The sequence below is a fragment of the Prionailurus bengalensis genome, chromosome E1, assembly GCF_016509475.1.
Source record: "Prionailurus bengalensis isolate Pbe53 chromosome E1, Fcat_Pben_1.1_paternal_pri, whole genome shotgun sequence".
Classification (NCBI taxonomy): Eukaryota; Metazoa; Chordata; class Mammalia; order Carnivora; family Felidae; genus Prionailurus; species Prionailurus bengalensis.
Genome location: NC_057347.1, coordinates 59,425,733 through 59,445,099, shown reverse-complemented (window position 1 = coordinate 59,445,099; position 19,367 = coordinate 59,425,733). Strand labels below are relative to the sequence as shown.

The 19,367-nt window shown below is 65.6% G+C and overlaps 1 protein-coding gene and 1 long non-coding RNA gene across 8 annotated transcripts in view; one reads left to right on the top strand and one right to left on the bottom strand.

The window, feature by feature from the left end:
- AATK (apoptosis associated tyrosine kinase) overlaps window positions 1–19,367 on the top strand; it is a 32,118-nt gene that overhangs the window by 7,255 nt on the left and 5,496 nt on the right. Inside the window, exons 2-11 of one of the 7 annotated variants that reach the window (XM_043585334.1) lie at window positions 8,535–8,668; window positions 9,039–9,120; window positions 11,539–11,686; window positions 13,996–14,075; window positions 14,561–14,679; window positions 14,875–14,962; window positions 15,794–15,927; window positions 17,398–17,482; window positions 17,575–17,696; window positions 18,974–19,123. In XM_043585334.1, the coding sequence (XP_043441269.1) occupies window positions 8,535–8,668; window positions 9,039–9,120; window positions 11,539–11,686; window positions 13,996–14,075; window positions 14,561–14,679; window positions 14,875–14,962; window positions 15,794–15,927; window positions 17,398–17,482; window positions 17,575–17,696; window positions 18,974–19,123 (1,142 nt within the window). The other 6 variants (XM_043585333.1, XM_043585337.1, XM_043585336.1 and 3 more) reach the window with 6 other exon arrangements.
- On the bottom strand, window positions 5,757–8,528 carry LOC122485925. The gene is made up of 3 exons (XR_006297981.1): window positions 8,282–8,528; window positions 7,114–7,210; window positions 5,757–6,116 (listed from the first exon to the last, which is right to left on the bottom strand). It is a non-coding gene; the product is annotated as an uncharacterized LOC122485925 (long non-coding RNA).

The following is a 19,367-nucleotide window of genomic DNA, read 5'->3' as shown; positions in this document are numbered from 1 at the left end:
TCCCTGCCTTCCTCCCTCCCTAGCCGGCCTCACCCCAACTCTGCCCTGCATGGTGTCCAGGCAGAAACTTGGAGGCGAGGATGTCAGGAGACCTGGGCTGGGGCGAGCCTGAGCCTGGTGGCCCCTTGGCCTCTACCAAGCTGCTGTCCCCCAGCAGCCCCCGCCCCGCCGGGCTCGAGAGAAAGCACCCATCTATCCAGCTCCGGCCCCTCGGGGCGGCCTCGTGCCGGGCGTGTGTCAGAACGGGGTCCCCAGGTGAACAGAACAGTCGGCCTGCTTTCCCGGGGTGTCACCCACAGGCCCCCAGGGGGAGTGCGGGCCTTGGACGTGCTGCATGTCTCGGAAGGACAGGAGGACGAGGCCGGGGACCAAGGGGGAGGAGCATTTGTGCAGAGGGCACCGTGTGTCAGCCAGAGGGGAGCATAGAGGCAGGCCGCGGCACCCATGTTAGCGGTCCTCACCCAGACCCCCAGGCCCCCTCCTCAGGACCAGCTGTGAGAGTGCACCCATGGTGCAGGAGGGGGCTCTGATGTGGGTGGTGGCCAGGCCTGGGCTTTCTCACGTGTCACCGGACAGCGTGCAGATTGCAGAACTTCCTTCCGTCCCTGTGTTTGTGACAAGCTGGCCTGATGTGGGGCGGAGCCGGCCGGCTGCTCATCTGGCCCTGGGGTTCGGTCCTGGGGCGGAACCTGGAGGGAGCCCCCAGGGGTGTGCCCCCCCCCTCAAACCGCCAGTGTGCGCTCCAGAGCACGCGCGTGATGGCGGGGAGTGCGTGTGTGTGCAGGTGTGAGCGTGCAAGTGTGTGTGCACGTATCTGGGAGCAGGCACGTGCGTGTGCATGTGAGGGCCTAGAGGTGTGCGTGGGTGTGCGTGGGTGGGAGACTGAACACATGAAAGCACGTGAGCATAGGACCAAATGTGTACGTACTTGAGTGTGTGTGTGTGTGTGCACACGTGCGTGTGAGTGCCCGTGTGTGAGGACGTGGGGACCTGTGTGCTGTCCCTCCCCCCTTCTCCGGAAGGAAGGCCCCGGGCCCCCCGCGGAGGTATCCTGCCCCTGGGGAGCTGGAACCCAGGCTTCCCCCTCTTAGGCTCTGGGTGAGGTTCTAGGTCCCGACCCACAGCGACAGCAGGAAGGGAGCTGATGCTGGCCACGCCAGCTGCCGGGCCGCCCTCCGTGGATCTGTGGTCGGGGGCTCCGGAAAGAGCCCTCTCGGGTGAGCGGCTGCCGTGACCCCACTTGGCCCCTGGCCACAGCCGCCCGGGCAGGCCGTCTGCACCTGCAGGGCTTTGAGCCGTGACCGCCGGCTCCAGGCCTGTCGCTCTAGGTGGACACTTGTCTCTCTTGGAGGGGGCGTGCCTTCACCTCACGGCCCCACCTCTGTCTTTGGGGTGCACGACTGTTCAGATCACCTGCTCACCGTCCAGCCCTGTGTGCACGTCCCCCGCCCCCTGTCCTGCACAGAGCAGGAGACCGGGACTCCGGGGTGAGAGGTTTGGAAGGTTCTGGGGTGGGGGCAGTGGGCCACAGCCTCCCCACCCAGACGCACCTGCGGGGGGCGGAGGCTGGGCAGCTGCGACCCTGCCCAGAGTCGGGTTCTGAGGTGGGGAGGACGTGGTCAGGTGAGCCTCGGGGCCGTGCGTGACGGTTCTGGATGCAGTCCCGACTCTTGTGGGGTGTCTCCTGCAGGTGTGGCTTTCGTCTCAGGGGGGCCCCCGTGTGTCTCTGGCTGCCACTCCCACCCCGGCAGCCTGCAGCCCCCCCTTACAGACAAGTGGGGGCTCTGGTTTCAGTCCCTGGTCTGTCCTGTCATCGTTCCCGCTGATCTCTGAGATCTGGGGGAAGAAGGGAGGAAACACACGAGCCTGGGTCCCCCTGGGAGGCGCCCGGCCACACGAGGGCCCAGACCTGGTGGAGGGCGCCCGTGTCCCCGCTCCAGAATTCCGCTCCTCTAGGGAAAACTTCCACATCTGGGCCCACAGACCAACCTTCGTGGAGAACCTCTGCCCCCTCCGCCCCCAGCACTGGCTCTGCTCCCAGGACGGCTGGTGGGGGTGGGGACCTCTCCTGCTGGCCACCCCCCCCGCCCCGGGAACCCCAGAATCCTGCTGACTCCTGCTTGCTTCGGCAGGGGGCTGGGAGATGGGGGTGTCAGGGGCAGACGATGGGGTCAGTGGGGCCTCCCTGGGACGTTGGCCCCTGACACCCTGGGCACGCAAACTGCCACCCTTAACACTGTTCACTTGCCTCATCCTGTTAACTCAGCAGAACGCCCTCCTGGCTGTGGTTCCTTCCTGTGCAGGACCCCGTTTGCGTCACCGGGCATGGGGGCAGGGGGACTGGTGCCAGGATGTCCTCAGACGCCCGGCCGAGGCCCCGCCCCGGGCCTGCGGCTGATCCCCGCACTGGAGTCCCCGTGGGCTGGGCAGCCTGGGCACGCCACGTGAGGAGCCCGGGGCGCACTGGGCTGGCCTGGGGACCCCTCGGCTCCTCCTGCTGGGGAGTGAGCTCTCCGTGGTGCCAGCAGCAGAGGGCATCAGGCCTCAATGGACAGTACTCTCTGTTGTGGACGTGACCCTTGACCTGGCCTCCACGGGCGTCTGAGTGCTCTCTGGACACTTTGAAATCGAGGTGAAGCTCACGTAACGTAAAGGGGACCGTCTGGAAGTGAGCGATGCAGGGTATTTAGTGCCCAGTGTCGTGCACCCACCCCTCTGGTTCCAGAACATTCTCCTCACCCCGTAACGACACAACGAGCCACCAGCAGCCACTCCCTGTCGCACGGCCCCTGGCAAACACCCCCTGTTTTCTGCTGCTCTGGAGACTCCACACCCGTGGGGCCTCACGACACTTACTTCCCGTTAAAAAATCATGGCATCGGGGCGCCTGGGGGGCTCAGCTGGCTGAGCATCTGCCCCTGGCTCAGGTCACGATCTCATGGGTTGAGAGTTCAAGACCCATGTCGGGCTCTGCACTGTCCCCCTTGCTCTGCCCCTCCCCCACGAGTTCTCTCTCTCCCCCTCAGAATAAAATATATAAAAATTAAACAAAAATCATGGCATCTTAGTGGTCAGACTGCTCACTTACCCTTCAGAGCAGATGCCAGGTGGACAGCAGGGGGTGGCCTCTCCAGAGGAGACTGGGGAAACCAAGGCACGTGGCTTCGAGGTTGGAGGGTTGACGGGCCCCGCCCTCGCTCCTTCAGCATGGCACCCGAGTACTGCCTGTGTCTCAGGCCCCCAGGGACGTCCCCTCACGCCAAGCCCGTGGGCAAGTGGGCTCAGCGTGGATGGCTCAGAGGGGCCATCGGTGGGTGGTGCTTTTGAAGATGGCGCCCGCCTGGGTGAGGAATGGCCTGGAAGCTTCAGACCCCTGAAGGTTGGACAGGGTGTGGGGGGCCGAGCCCAGGACTCGGTGACGCCGGGGCCCTGTTCTGCGTGCTCTGCGGCCGTGGGGGTCTTTCCAGACGGAACGATGGGTTGTGAGTGATAATTACAGGAGATGACACACACTAGATTCTAGAGACCGCGTGCTCGGCAGCGGCCATATGGAATGTGCCAGCAACGAGCAGGCGGTAAGCGGCTTCTGCCGCCCCAGATGGGCACCGCTCACGGTTTGAGAGATTTTCTTCCAGGTGAATTTTTTTTTTTTTTTTAACACAACGGTGACCTGGATTTAGGACCAGTCCCGCCTCTTGCTTTCAACCTTATCGACGTGTGACTGACCTAGACTCAACCACGCCCGTTGACGGTTGGCCCTCGGGAGACCTCGCGCGTGGTTTGGGGGGCCCCACGACCCCTGGGCCGCACAGTCACGTGACGGACACTTGCCCGGCGCCCAAACGTGTCCTCGTGTGTCTTCCTTCTCCTGAGTAGCGTCACGTTGAGATTTCCACTTTGAAAACTTCTTCAGCTCACTTTCTCTGGCTCCTTTGCAGATACACCGTTTTGTTCAATCCTTCCTTACTGGTGGACTCTTCCTTACTGGTCCTTCTTAGAACCGTCACCGTAGCGAATGCGTGGGACGTGTGTCTGTCTTCGGAGTCAGAGCTCTCATTCCTCCGTTCATATATTCAGGACTTGTGCACCCTCCGGGTTAGTCTCTTGGTTGAAATTCCCAGACAAGGTGGGGGCGCCTGGGTGGCTCAGTCGGTTGAGCATCTGACTTCAGCTCAGGTCCTGATCTCTCGGTTCGTGAGCTCGAGCCCCGCACGGGGCTCTGTGCTGACAGTGCGGAGCCTGCTTGGGATCTTCTGTCCCCCTCTCTCTGTCTGCCCCTCCCACCCAAATAAATCAACATTAAAAAATAAATAAATTCCCAGACAAGGAATCACTTGGCCAACGAGAAGCTCGGTCCCCAAGGAGCTGCACCCACATCTCTGAACCGCTTTCCAGTTGATTCTCCGATTCTCGCACGGGGAGCCTGGCGGCTGCTTCTGGTGCCCTGGCTTCAGCCAGGACGGGGGGTTCTGGAAACTCGCTCAGGCCGGAAACGGACTTCGTGTTTCGAGTTGCGCCTCTTTGATTACGGACGAGGCTGATCGTTTCCTTGCGGGCTTTGCTTAGTCTGTTTGTTTGTGTTATGGGGTCTTAACGTATTTTTTTTTTTTTTCGCTGATGGTGGGCCCTGTAGAGTAATGCTACCAGTCTTGTGATAGGTGTTCTGTAAATTGTTTTTCCTGGTTTGCCATGCGCCTTGAATTTGGGGCTTTTATGGAACATACGTTTTTATGGAGCGAAACCCATCGGTATTTTGTGATTCCCTCTGTTGCTTTTAGCTTAAACATTCTTTTCCACGAAGAAGCCTGGCGTCTCCCTCTTTTCTTCTCCGGTGCTGTGATTTGACTTCCAGGCGTCAGTTTGGAGTTACTGCGTGTGTGGGGACGTGGCTCTTCCCCTGCACGGTCCCTCCATCCCGCCACCGCCTGTGTTCTGTGTGGGGTCTTCGGGCCGGCCGGCCTGGCTCCGGGCTGTCCCTTCAGGCCCTGGCTCCCCGCATCGTCCCGCAGCAGCACGTGCGTGCTGGTAACAATCACCACTTTTCCACGTGTGATCAGCCACAGACACACGGCCACCCCCCCCCTCTGCTTGTTGTAGCTTCTGTCACCAGGTTAGAGTTTCATCCCCCTCAGGGTCACAGGACTCGCTGACAGACGACTGGTGGTGGGGGCGGTGATCTAGGTCATGTGACAGTCCCGCCCAGACACCTGTCCCCACCTGATGGCAGAAACAAGTCACATTTTCCTTTTACGGGAAGCCCAGCCCGGCCCCTGGTTCTGTTCTGACCTGTGCCTTGCCCTTCTCCCGCCCAGGTCCCCAGAAATGCTCTGTCCCCTCTGCAACCTGGAAGGGAGACCTCGGTACGCAGCAGGTGCCCCATAAATGTGAGGCACTGCTCCTAAACGTGGCCGTACAGTTTTCCAGAACGCGGTGCCTCCTCTGGGAAAGACCCGGCCGCGTTGGACCGTGGTGCCCGGGCCACCAGGCCATCGAGGAGGCGTCCCGTTCGGGGCAGGGTGGAGGCTGACCCGTGGACGGTGACAGGACCTGGGGTCTCTGCCTCACTTTCTGTGTTGCTTCTGCAGTGGATGGAAGTGTTTTCTTAAATGTAACTGGCGGGGGCGCCTGAGTGGCTCATTTGGTTGAGCGTCCGACTCCGGCTCGGGTCACGGTCTTGCGGTTCGTGGGTTCGAGCCCCGCGTCGGGCTCTGGGCTGACAGCTCGGGGCCCGGAGCCTGCTTCGGATTACGTGTCTCCCTCTCTCTGCCCCTCCCCTGCTCGTGCTCTGTCTCTCGCGTTATCTCAAAAATAAATAAACGTTAAAAAAAAAAAATGTAACTGGCAAAAGACGGTCCGGTGCCATAAACGGCCCTTGCAGGAGGGCATGTGCAGGGGCGGGACCGGGGACAGGGTGGCCGGGATGCTGGCTGGTTCTGGTGGGCAGAGCCGGCGCCCGCGATGACACGGTGCCTGCTGTGTGCGCGGTAGCTTTTGTTGTCCCTTCTCACGGGCGTTTCCATTTCCTGAACGCGTTGGCTTTGACGTCTCGTGTCTTCACGTGAAGGAGCCGTACTCTGTGGTCCCTTCTGTGTGGGTTCACGTGCTTACAGCAGGACCTTAATGACAACAGAAAAGCCCCTTTTATGCCCCAACTGTGACCCGCCCGGCCCGCGGGGCACTGAAGGTGGCAGGGAGGGCTCTAGCTGCTGCTTTTAGGAGGCCCCCCTGGGGTTTTCCTCTAGAACCACCCCCGCCCCCACCCACCCCCACCCACCCCCACCTCCTACAGCTGCCCCCCGGCTATAGCCACCCCTCAAGGGGTTTGGGCCCACGGTTCGACCTGTGCTTCCGGCCACCCACAGGCCCTGCAGAGTTCCAACCCTGTTTTCAGTGAACTTGCTCCCTGCCCCCAGTTCTGCACACAGAGGGGAGGCTGAGGGTGGAGGCTGAAGGTGGAGGCTGAGGGTGGAGGCTGAGGGTGGAGGCTAAAGGTGGAGGCTGAGGGTGGAGGCTGAGGGTGGAGGCTGAACCTGGGCCTCCTGAGGTAGTTGTGCCCCGCAGCAGCCTGTGCAGCCCTGCCGGGTGGGTGGCTGTTGGACCACGGCGCCTGCTGTCTTCCTCAAGGACCCAGCGGGCCGGAAGCCCTGCCCCAGGCTGCAGGAGCAGCCAGGAGAGGGAGGTGCAGGATTGTGTGTGCAGGTGGGGGCATCTGGAGAGGAGCGTGCTGGGTGCCCGGTGGGTCCCCATGGCAGTGGAGCGGCCTTGAGGGCTCTGGCTGCTCCCTGGGGGTGCGGGGATCTCCAGCCCCGGGAGGAAACGCCACGGGCCAGCGCCTGTGGGCCGTGTGCTATCAGGTGTTGGAGCCCAGTGCACGACTTTCAACACACACACCCGACTTGGCCTGCAGAGGCCCTGGGAGGGTGTCCGCTTTGGACCCCTGGGGCACCGGGACACGGCCTGTGGCTGCCCTCCACGCAGGTTTCCTCCTGGTGCAGGCCCGGCCGGTTTCCCCTGCCACGGTGGCCCCGTCCTCCTGGCTCTCTGGCCCTGCCCGGCCCCTGCTACCTGGGCCCCTCCATCTTCCGTGTGGGTGTGGGGAATGAGCTTGGAGACCAGAGCGGGAGTCCAGGCTGTGCTCACCATCTTTCCAGGCTCTCGGGCTCACACTGCCTCCAGGCGGCCCTCCCAGATGCCCCGTTAGCTTGGGTTCCTATGTCGGCACAGAAGGCATGGGGACAGGGGCACGTCAGTCGGAGGTCAGCTCTGCTACCCTAGGCAAGCTCCTCACTTTCATGGAGCCTTCATTTCTTCCTGTCCATCGGGGTCAGGCCTGAGGGCCACCTCAGTGACCATTTGGGACCCCCGAGGCCCTGCTGAGACGGGCTCTGACCTGAACTGATGGGCTCGGGATGCCAGGTGTGCTGGGCTGGGTGGCGGGTTGGGGGATCGGCCACTGGGGGCTGAGGGGTGGGGATGCTTGGTGTGTGCAGAGCAATTGGGGGCAGAAAGCCTCCAGGGGCCAAATGGGGATGGACAGACAGAGGTCTTTGGGGGAAGGGGGTGCAGTGTGACAGGACAGGAGGGGCAGGCCTGCCGTGCCCGCCTCTGTCTGGGGGACGCCCGGGCTGGCCCTGCCGTGCTGGCCCGTGGACACCAGATGAGCAGAGCCGGGGGGGGGGGGATGGGGGCAGCTCAGAGCCCTGGCTTGGGGGCCACCTGTATGTGTTGGGGGGGACCATGTGATGCTATCCTGGCATGTCAAGTTCCCCATCTGGTGAGGGCTAGCCATGAGGGGGCCCTTGTGGACCAGTGCTGCAGAACGAGGGGTCGCTGCTGTTCCCAGGACAGAAACCGGGTGCTTCAGCAGGAGGGTGACTTGGAAAGGCCAAGCCACACGGGGGGACTCTGCTGCCCCGTGGCTGTAGCGCCACCTTCTCGGGGCAGTGGGGTCCCTGTGCCTCAGAGGCCAGACGGGCCTGGCTCATGGCTCTGGCCCCCAGCGGCACAGAGCCTGGCACGCGGCTGCCCCCACACCTCTCCCTCACAGCGCGCCCTGAGGGTCCCTCCCCGCCTTGGGGTCCCGCAGTGTTGGCGGGTGCTGTCCTCGTAGCTTTGGGGGCATGACAGCCCCTGGCGCAGGCTCCGGAGAGGGGAGGTGGGGTGACCAAAGTCTGGAAGAGACGTGGAGGGCAGTTTCCCACAGCCCCGAGACCCTGGCCTCATGGAGGGGCGTCCGTGAACCCCCACAGCTGGGACCTGGGAAAGGCTCCAGCCGCTTTACCGGCTCCGTGTTCTCTGAGTGAGGCCGCAGCGGCACCCAGTGGCCATCCGGGGAACTGCAGGCTCCGGGCCACGGCGGCCGCTCTGCCCTGAGCCCCGCGGCTGTGCCTGTGGGTGGCAGGTCTCAGAGCGAGGGTCAGGGCGGGCTGGGGAGGCAGGGGCTTGGCTGGGCCCTGGGTGCACCTGGAGGGACGGGGTGAGCCTGGGGGGCCGGAGCCTTGGAGGCTGCCCCGTGACCCCCTCTTCCTTGGCAGACGGCGCCCCCCTCAGTGAGCTCTCCTGGTCGTCCTCCCTGGCTGTGGTGGCCGTGTCCTTCTCCGGGCTCTTCACTGTCATTGCCCTCATGCTGGCCTGTCTGTGCTGTAAGAAGGGTGGCATCGGGTTCAAGGTGAGGGCCGGGGGCCCAAGGGGATGCGGACGGGATCCCAAGGGTTGGGTTCTCTTGTGCCCACTTGGCACTGAGCCTCCCTCCCCTGGGGGACTGCCTACAGGAGGGCCGTGGAGGCCAGCCCACTGTCTCCCCCATTTTGGACCCCCTCTGTGTGGGCATGTCCCAGCTCAGGGCCAGGCCACTCAGTGCCGCGCATGGGTTGGGCACTCTGGGACAGTGAGGATGGGCCTTGCAAGAGCTCACGGGGGGGTTCCTGAGCCGGTGTGGGAGGGGGCTCGCTTCCCCAGACGCCCCTGACTCCCCCGTGGAGGAGGAGGGCTCTTGGCCCAGCGGTCCTCAAGTTCCTGCTCATTCGAACCGACAACAGGAAACCAAAGCCACCCAGACACGCTTTCCCTGCACCAAAACCACCTTGCCAGCCGGACCTGGGGCATCTTCTGCCCCACAAGGTGGGGATCGTGTGCCGGAGCCAGAAATCGGGGTGACCGTGCGCAGCGGCATTGGTCGTTGCTTACTCACGGAGCATCAGCTAAATGCACGGCCCCGTCTTCACTACAGCCGCTCCCCAGAGTACATTCCCAAGGGTCCTGGGCTGAATTCTGGGGCCCCCTCCTGAGGATGATGACCGAGGGGTACCCCCTGGAGAGCTGTCCCCCCCACCCCGCCATGTCTGGTTGCAGCTCTGAGCGGGGAGGACCAGGGGGAGAAGCTGGCATTTGAGAACCCCAAGCAGAGGCTCCCTGCTGCCCCCGCCCACATGGGTCGAGTTCCTGCCAACTTAGCAAATAGCGGGCTGGGCTGTGGTCATTCACCCCCTGCCCTGGGCTGGAGGTCGGATTCCTGGGCCTGGCGAGTTGGGGAGGGGAGGGGCCGTCCTGTGGCACCCATCAGTGTCCACACCAAGTGGCCCACACCCCGTTTTAGAGAAATAGCGCCCCCCCCCCGATATGGCATGTCACGGAGTGGGGGCCCGCAGGAGCTGCCCACCTGCCTGGTGAGGACGAGGAACTTGCCTGTTACAGAGGCCACCCTTCCAGCCCCTCAGTGCCTCCGTGGCAGGGCTGTGGCTCCTTGCACCCTGCCCTGGCTAGACTGTCTCCCTGACCTGCGGGCACCCAGCATCTGGGCCAGGCAGGATCCTGGGGCCAGAGCCGTGAGGTCATGGGTGGGGGGCGGGGAAGCTTTGTATAGGTCAGCCCCTCCTCAGGGTACTGTGAGAACAAGGCCCCAAACAAGGACCAGCCTCGGCCCCTCCTACCCTTGCCCTCCTCACCTCCTGGAGAACATGGTGCCCAGAACATTCCAGCCCCAGTACGTGTTGGTGGGAGGGCCTGCCTACACCGGGGGCTCCTGCCTGGTCTCTGGGGGCCCAGGGCTGGGCACCCCCGGGAGCTTGCTGGGAGAAGGGGCCGGGCAGCGATGCTCACACTGTCCTACTTGATTGCCCGCTGTGCCGGAATCATCCAGCGGGCTGTCGGGCAGCACCATCAGGTATGGGCTGGGCCAGGCCCCGGTGGGGTGTGTGGGCCTACAGCTGCAGCATCCCAGGGCCCCGAGGGTGGTCTTGAGGGCCCTGGGCAGGGGGGCTCGTCGCAGGCACCAGCCCCTTCCCCCTGCCCCCAATGTTCTGTCCTCTCTGGGCCAGGACAGGGACTGGCCCACAGGGACACCAGCATGGGGTCCCCAGTCACCCCTGGAAGCTGAGAACACAGAGACCAGGGGAAAGGAGGGTCCCGGGGTCACGCAGCACTGAGGGAGAAACCTAGGCCCCCTGGCTCCCAGTCCAGCTGCCTGTCCGTATGGGTGGGGCCCTCCAGGCCTCCGTTTCCCCACCTGGGCAGTCCGGTTGTGGGCTCCAGGGAGGAGAGCTGCTATTGTTTGAGTAGGAGTTGTTTTGCATCAGGCTCTGGATTTCTGAGACTTTGGCTCTCCTCTGGAATGTGCTCTGGACCTGGGGGGAGGGGTCTTCCCCACAGAGAGGTGCAGCAGCGGCATTTCAAAATAGCAGCCAGCCAGGTGGGGCCCAGCCCCGGGCTGCCCAGGCCAGGCTCTTAAGGAGCCCTGGGAGCCGGTAAAGGCCCACCTGGGTCAAGGTCCAGGGGGACGGCTGTGGAAGGTGGCAGGGTGCCTGGCCTGGGGGTGGAGGTGGGGGTGGGCTCCCTGCTCTGGGCACTCAGGAAGGCTCTTTGTCTGGAAGGGGTAGGGGCACTTAGATGGCCCTCCACTGGGGCGGGGGGGGGGAGGTCCCCCCCATCCCCGTCCTGTCCCCACTCTCCAGCCCTAACCTTGAGGTTGAGTTCACAGGCTGGGCGGGGCTCAGGCTGCAGTGGGGAGGGGTGGCAGACAGAGGAGTCTGAGTGGATGGGCAGGGGCAGCTGGCCTCGGCCTCTCGGTCTCCTGTCTCTGGCCCCACCGCCGCTCCTGCTGGCCGCTGGTCACTGGTCACTGGTCGGGGTGGACCAGGCTGGGCCAGGCGCTGCTGCCCTGGGGCTCATGGCCCCCCCAGGCTTGAGACTCTGGCCTTGGGAGGCTGGTTTTCCTCACAAGCAACCAACCAACACAAACAGCAGCCCTCTGGCCCTCTGGGCAGCTGGTGTCCCTGGTCTCCTGGAGGGGGAGGGGCTCGGAGGGCCGCGTGTCCTCTGCCCTGAGGAGCCAGTGGAGGGGTACAAGGGGCAGCCGGCAGGTGCCCCAACTCTAGGTCAGGCCCCCCAGCCCGCTCCACCCCCAGGTCCAGAAGAGGTGATAGCTCGGTCCTTTCTGAGCCTGTCCTGTACCCTGTGACCGTCCCCTCCCCTGCCCTGCCCTGCCCTCGTTCCCGGAGTCCTGGCGCTCCCCGTGAGCCTGGCACCCACCTACCGCTGCAGGAGTTTGAGAATGCCGAGGGGGAAGAGTACGCAGCAGGCTTCTCGGCACAGGGCTCCCCTGCCTCAGGGGCTCCGAACGGGCCAGACGTGTATGTCCTGCCACTCACCGAGGTCTCCCTGCCCATGGCCAAGCAGCCGGGGCGCTCAGGTGAGTGAGCCCCCCAGTAGGCCCAGCTGGTGTGCAGAAGGTGCGACTCGGGCCTCAGCAGCCGGTGCCCCCCTAGGCGGGGGTGGCAAAGGGCTGGCGTGTGTTCCCTTCTGCTGGGACCGGGGGGTGCCGCGGGCAGGCCTGGGTCAGCCTGCCCGCCAGCTCCCCCACCTGGGGGCTGCTGTTCGAAGGGGTGGCCACGGGGGCGAGGGACCTGTTGCCCTGGTCCTGGGATGGGCTGCCCGTGTGCAGGGAGGAGGGGCTCCTCTGCTGTCCCTGGATGCTTGACCCCAGACCACCCCCTCAGCTCCGGCTGGCCACTCCGGCACATGGGCCCCATTGTGCCCAGTGGGTGGGGCCCACCCACTCGGGGAGGAGGGGCTCTTTGGGGCTCTCTCTGTGGGCGGGGCTGTGAAGGGGCCTTTTACTCAGGCCTTGGGGGTGGGGCAGGTGCAGGCAGGGGCCTCCTCCCATAGTAGCTTCCTTGCCTGGCCTCCTGTTTGTTCCCCACCCTGGGGTCTCCCCACCAGGGTGACCACCCACAGGGCCGATGTGGGCCCGAGCTTGTGAGGTTATAGGTCAGCATCCAAGCTGGGCTTTGAACCTGCCTGCTGGAGGCCATCCCTGTGGAAGCCCCTAGGTGTGTCTGGAGCCTGGGGTGGGAGACGGTCCCTGGCTTCATTCGGTTCCATGGCAGCCTGATCTCAAGTCGTCTCCCTGGAGCCTCCCAGGCAAGGCCGGTGCCCACCCCAGGTCCTCCAGGAGCACCTTGGGAAGGCTGTCAGGCCCCGGGGTGGGGGTGGGGGGGGAAGGGGACAGCCTGTTGCTGTGGTCATGAGCTGACCCACCCCACCCGCTCTGTTCCACACCTTCCCAGGCCCGTGACCCTGAAGCCCAGACTTCATCAAGGGCTGCGGGCCCCCAAGGCACTGGTCTGGGTCCTCAGCCCGAGGGCCCAGGGTTCCGTGGGTATCACCACCCCCACCCCCCGAGCCAGCGTCAGGCAGGAGCCAGGGCCTGGGGCTCAAAGGCATGTGCACATCTGTTGACTGGCCCGAATCAACACCCCATAAAACCCTGAAGGTAGACACCCTGCTGTAGGAGGCCCCCCCGACCTTCCTGGGTGACCGTGGGGCTCTCCGAGCCTGTGCTGACCTGGACACTGTAACTGGTGGGGGAGCCAAGGGTCATCCCAGAGGACACTCCCTTCCCCCCCCCCCATGCCCTCCCCCCCGCCCCCCCGCCAGCCTGGGCCTGTCACCTGCAAGCAGTGTCGGGGACCTTGAAGAATCTTTGAGACTTGGCTTCTCCCACCCCTCAGGGGACTGTCCCTGAGGGTGGGGGGCCGGGGCATAGGAGCGAGCGGCCGCCGCCGGCTTTCTCCATTTCTGTAGCTCACGTGTAGTTCTGTAGGGTTCCCCATCTCTGGGGACGGGAGAGACTTCAGGTGATGCCGGGGTCAAGGGCTAAAACCCTGAGTAACAAGTATCACCTGGACCTGGAGAATGTGGAGGAGTCCGCAGGCTGGGGCCCAGGGACGGGAGCCCCGAGACTCAGGGCCCGTGCAACCCCCATCCTAAGTTCTGCTCAGCATCAAGGTCAATATTCCCTGGGAGCAGCCCCCCACCCCCGAGGCTCTCCTGGCATCCCAGGCCCAGCCCTGTCCCCTGGCCCTCAGGACAGTTGGCGTGGGAGCAGAATTCGGGGAATCCCTTGGGGCACAGGGCGCGAGTGGGTTCAGCAGCCCTGGCCCTTCCTCTGGGGCCCCCACTGACCCTTCCTCCCTACTGACCTCACCCAGCACAGCCTATAGGAGAATGGGCCCTGTGTGCTCCGTACAGGGCTGTGCCAAGCAGACCCCAACAAAGGAGCCTTTGGTGTGCCTGGTGCTGGAATGCCAGCCTGTGGCAGGGGTGAGGGGACGGGCTGCTCCGGGGCCCTCCTCCCCACGGGCTGGGCCCCGGCCACACTGCCTGCCTGGCATTGCCTGTGCGCCCATCCTGGCTCCAGGCCCTGCTGTCTTCAGCCTGGCTCGTCCCGGTGGCCTGGGGCACAGCCTTTGCAGACCCAGGAGAAAGATGCCCGGACGTGACTTGGAGGTCTGCAGCTCCCCTGGGAGGCAGGCACCCTGTTCTTGGTGGTGGCCCCCAGCTGCAGCCCCGGCTCTGGGGGTCTCAGGGCAGCTCCCCAGAAAAGGCCAAGTGGACAACCCCTGAAGGGGCCGCCGGGTGAGGGAAGATCGGGGCAGTGACAGCCTGAGCTGGGGTCCCTGAGCCCCCACCCCCACCCCCACCCCCACCCTGTTATAGTGCAGCTGCTCAAGTCCACAGACCTGGGCCGTCACAGCCTCTTGTACCTGGAGGAGGTTGGCCACGGCTGGTTCGGGAAGGTGAGTTGCTGACCCTGGGGTGGGGTGGGGGAGAGGGGCTGACCCCGAGGGCCCCTCTCTCCCCTGGCAGGCAGAGGGGCAGGGTGGAGGCCTGCTTCTCCTGGGAGCCACCCCAGCCCTGGGGTCCCCTCCCGGGTGGGGGGGGGGAGCCCTGCTGTCAGATGCCGGGAGGTACTTCTGAGAGGCAGGGGTGGGGGGGCAGCGTCTCAGTCCTGGCTTCTCCCTGATCCCCAGCCCGGGTGGGGCAGCAACAGGTCCCTCTTCCTCCCTGCAGACCCCCCGAGAGCTGAGGACAGCTGGGGGGGGGGCTTGGGGTGACCACCAAAGAGCAAATGTTTCAGCTGGGAGGGTCCACCCAGGAGGGGCCCAGAAGCCCTTTTGCAGATGAGCGTAACGAGGCTTCCGGGATCGGGTTCAAGGGGAGAGAGGAAGAGCAGGGACTGGAGGCGGAGCCCGGGGGGCCGTGGTGACGCCCGCCCCCACAGGTGTTCCTGGGGGAGGTGAACTCGGGCATCAGCAGCACCCAGGTGGTGGTCAAGGAGTTGAAGGCCAGCGCCAGCGTGCAGGAGCAGACACAGTTCCTGGAGGAGGCTCAGCCCTACAGGTGGGCGGCCCCCGGGGCCGGCTGGGGCGGGGAGGGGGGCGCTGGGGGCGCGGGGCGCCGGGCCCCGTGGACAAAGCCGAGCTCTGTGCCGTCCCTGCTCCTCCCCCACCCCTGCAGAGCCAGCCCCCTTCCCCGCCCGCCCGCCCCCTCCTGCCCTGAGTTCGAGTCAGGGGGGCAGCCTGTTGGCTCCCGCAGGGCCCTGCAGCACAGCAATCTGCTTCAGTGCCTGGCGCAGTGCGCGGAGGTGACCCCCTACCTGCTGGTGATGGAGTTCTGCCCCATGGTGAGTCCCCGCTGCCTGGCCCTCCAGCCCCTCCGCCCCGAGCTTCTGCCCAGGATGTTTAGAAGGAGGGCTCAGCCTCCCCACAGAGGAGCCTTTGCTGAGCTGGGGACCCCTCCTCACCCTCCCGTGGGCCTTATGTTCCCCCGGAGGTGGGCTCTCCGGGGCAGAGGCACCTGCAGGGGGGAGGGGGGCTCCAGGTCACTAGGAGGGTGGCTGCTGGGTCTGGGGCGGGCCCAGCCGCCTGTCCTGCTGAGTTGAGCCAGTTTCCTGAGACCCGCTTACCTCACCGGCGTGTTCTCCCGCCTGTGACTGCCTGCACGATGCCCCCAGGGCCCCTTCCCCCCCAGACAGCTCTGCACCTGCTCTGAGTGGCCCTCGGCAGACATGGTCCCTGCAGCGTGCAGGCCCCCACTGTCTGGTTTCTGGACCCCTGGCGGTAGCTGTGACCCCCTGGGGCTCCCCCAGCACGGCTGGGCCCTCCTCAGGGATTTGCCAGCTGACCCTCCCGTCGCCTGCCCTGTGTTCCCATGCGGCTGGGCGTCAGTGCTCAGATGGCCTGTCTGCCGCTTGCCAGCAGTGAGGTGGCGAGCCTATGGGCCCTGATAGTCTGCACAAGGGACGTGGTCCTCCCGGCCCCGCAGGGTTGCCTGGGTCTGCAGGGACAGTGAGGAAAGCGCCCTCTGACTGTGGAGTTGTCCTACTGAGAGCCGGCCACTAGGGGGCGGATTTGGTGGCTCCTCTGGGTAGCTGCACCCCCACGTTGCCCGCAGGCCCTGGGCGGGAGGGGCTGGGCGGAGGGCTGGGCGGTGACAGTGCTGCCCCTCTTGGCAGGGGGACCTCAAGGGCTACCTGCGAAGCTGCCGGCTGGCGGAGTCCATGGCGCCCGATCCCCTGACCCTGCAGCGCATGGCCTGCGAGGTGGCCTGTGGCGTCCTGCACCTGCATCGCAACAACTATGTGCACAGGTGAGGGGGTGCGGGGCTGGCGGCTCTCCGGGGGGTCCCCGTGAGCTCTCTGTGCGGCCTCTGCCCCTGCCTCGAGGCTTGTGTGAGGGTTAGCTGGCTTTATTTATTCAGCCTCTAGGGGCCATTGTGCCAAGGAATCTGGTTAAAGAAAAACCACCAGAGAGGGTGTGGGGAGGTGGATGCTTGCTTCTGCAGGGGGGCCGGCCGGCCTGGGCAGCACCCATGGGGGCCCAAGGCCCATCCTCTGTCTCCAGGGGGGGTCAGAGCCACCACACTGGCCCTGCTGGCCTCTGTCTGCCTTAGACCCCGGGGGGCGGGGGAGGGATGGCTCTGTTCTGCTTCTCTCCCTGGCCCTGGAAGTCGGAGGGGTGGACCAGGGTGCCCAGCGTAGGAGGATGTGCCCAGAAGAAGTGGTAACAGTCAAGCGGCAACCCCCAGCCCCGGACTCTGCCCAGGCCGCCCTCCCCGACAATGTGTCGGTGCTCCCGGACTCCGCACGGGCCGCCCTCCCCTACAATGTGCTGGTGCTCCCGGACTCTGCCCAGGCCGTCCTCCCCAACAATATCCCGGTGCTCCCGGACTCTGCCCAGGCCGTCCTCCCCAACAATATCCCGGTGCTCCCGGACTCTGCCCAGGCCGTCCTCCCCAACAATATCCTGGTGCTGAGTGATGACACATACAACTCCAGCATCAGTGATTTTGTTGAAGAGGGCAGCTGCCAGCCTCCTGACCTGCCCGCCGGGCCCGCCCAGCCCCAGGCCCCCGCACACCCGCCGGGCGCAGGCCCGTCTGTGGCCCTGGTGGACGTGCGCTGGCCCCATGCTTGCCCCGGTGCCTTGTGCCCCCAGACCCCCTGTGGCCACCCAGCGGGCAGGGCAGAAGCCCGCAGCCCAAGGCCCCCCGGTGGGGGTACCGACGGTGCCGCAGGCGGTCACTCCCTGCACCCACCTTGCCCTGGGCCGGAAACGGTGCCCAGCCCTGTGCGAGCAGGGCAGGGGCAGGATCCCCTGGGACACTCGGGACCTCAGTTTCCCTGACGCTGCCCACCTCCTGGGGAGCTGAGGGTGAGGGCGTAGTGGGCGGGAAGGAAGCCTGCAGTGGCCCTGGCTGGCTCGTGCCCGGGACGGGTCAGCAGACGTTGAGCCACTGGGGTCAGGAGAGGGGTCCGGTAACGGCGGGGCAGTGCCTTCACGAGGGCCCTGTGGCCTGCCCCGGCCCTTTCTGGGCCTCGCTTTCCTTGTCTGCATTGTAACATTCGAGGCCCTGTCCAGTGGACGCCCCGGGGAGCCCCGTGCTGGGTGAGGGACCCGGGGCTCGGGGCAGCGGGTGGATGGGCCGCCTCTCAGACGCCCCTTCCCACCGGCTCGCGGCGATGCCCTTGGCCACAAGCGGGCCGGCCCCTCAGCGCCCCGAGTGCCCCCAGCCCGGTGCCGCCGCTGACCCCCGCCCTCCTGCCCTCCCGCCCTCCAGTGACCTGGCCCTCAGGAACTGCCTGCTCGCGGCCGACCTGACGGTGAAAATCGGCGACTACGGCCTGTCCCACGGCAAATACAGAGTAAGTGGGCGGGGCCGCGCGGGGGGTGGGGGTGGGGGGGTCAGGGCCGGCCGCCCAGCACCCTGGGGTGACCCTGGGCCCCGCGCCTGCAGGAAGACTACTTTGTGACTGCTGACCAGCTGTGGGTACCGCTGCGCTGGATCGCGCCCGAGCTGGTGGACGAGGTGCACTGTAACCTGCTGGTGGTGGACCAGACCAAGGCCAGCAACGTGTGGTGAGCGGGGGTCCCGGGGGCGCGGCCAGGGCGTGCCCCCCCGCACTCAGTGCCCGCCCTTGTTCTGTCCCCCGCCATCACAGCTCACGGCTACCAGGCCAGGGCCCAGGGCCCGCAGGCTCGAGCGGGTCGAGTCCTCTCCCGCCCCGTGCTGGAGGGGGTGAGGGCCAGGAGAGCCACACGTGCGGTGACATGCTTCTCTGTCCCACTTCGTCACCCTGTAGGAGGTGGGGCTGCCGGGCCACCTGTCGGTTCCCGGTGCCAGTGGCCCATGGCCCCGCCCCACCCCAGGAGCCGCTGACACCCACAGACATCAGGCTTAGAGCGAGCGTGCAGGTTGGAAGGCCCGCTGGGAGCGGCAGCAGGTGCCGAGTGCCCTCCGTGGAGGGGCCGGTGATCTCCCACGACCGCCGTGTGGAGGCACCGCCCATCCTCAGCACCTGCACCAAGTGGGGCACAGACTCAGTCCTGCAGCCTCCAGAGGCTCCGCTGCGGGGGTCCCTGTGCCTGACCAGCCCCTCCCCCAACCCCCACTCCCCGGGCCTGCCTATCCTCCCTCTGCTCCTAGCGAGCCCTCAGAGCCTGGATCCACGGACCCGCCCTCCCTCCTGAGCACCCCTGAGTCGCTTAACTGCAGCCCATCAGCCACTCCGTTCCGTCACCGATCTCCCCAACCTGCCTACCCTGCCGCACGCTGACTGGGGTCTCTTAGATGGTTCTGGGCCGGGCCCCCTGACTTCTCTGTTGCCAGATTTGTTCTGTTCCTCACGTTCCCGGTCTCCCGGGACGGCCTGGGGCCCCAAGGAGCTGGGGGAAGTATACCAGAAGGAACCCAGTCGCCTTCTCGCAGCCCTGCCTGTTCCCCGGGCCCACTCCTGCCGGGCTGGGGCGCACCTAGACTCGCCCCTCCCTCGTTCTAGCCCCCAGTGGTACCCAAGGGCTGGGAGCTTCTCCAGGCCCCCACCCCCACCCCCGGAACAGTGTCTGGCCTTCACCGCAGCAAGGGAACAAGCACACAGACAAAGGAATAGACCTGAGTTTGTGGAAAGGACAGTGTGGTTTTTATTTACCCAGGTGCCCTGGACACGGGCTTGGGCCTGGCCGGGTGGCACATCCTGCCAGTTTACTGAAGGAAAGTGCTGTCCTTTGGGAGGGGCGTCCCTAGGACACTGGTGTGGTGACAGGAGCTGCCCTGTGGTGCCCACGGCTCTGAGATCCCACGCAGCCATGCCGTGGCCAGCCACGCCGGCCCCCTGTGATGGCCCTTGCCTCCGTAGGTCCCTGGGCGTGACCATCTGGGAGCTCTTTGAGCTGGGCGCACAGCCCTACCCCCACCACTCCGACCGGCAGGTGCTGGCCTACGCAGTCCGGGAGCAGCAGCTGAAGCTCCCCAAGCCCCAGCTGCAGCTGACGCTGTCTGACCGCTGGTGAGGACCCTGTGACGCCAGGCTGGGCAGAGTGTCCCCAGTAGGAAGGTCAAGACCACGGAGGGTGCTCTGAGTGTGAGCGCCTGGGTTTCCAGCCCCCGCTGGCTCTCCCCTCCAGGCCCCATCCTGAGCCCACAAAGAAAGGAGCCTTTTCAACCAAAACTCAAACTCACCTGCAGCCGGGGCGGGGGGGGGGGTGCACTCACGGAAAAGTGCTTCGGCCCCCAAACCTCTGGGCCCACCT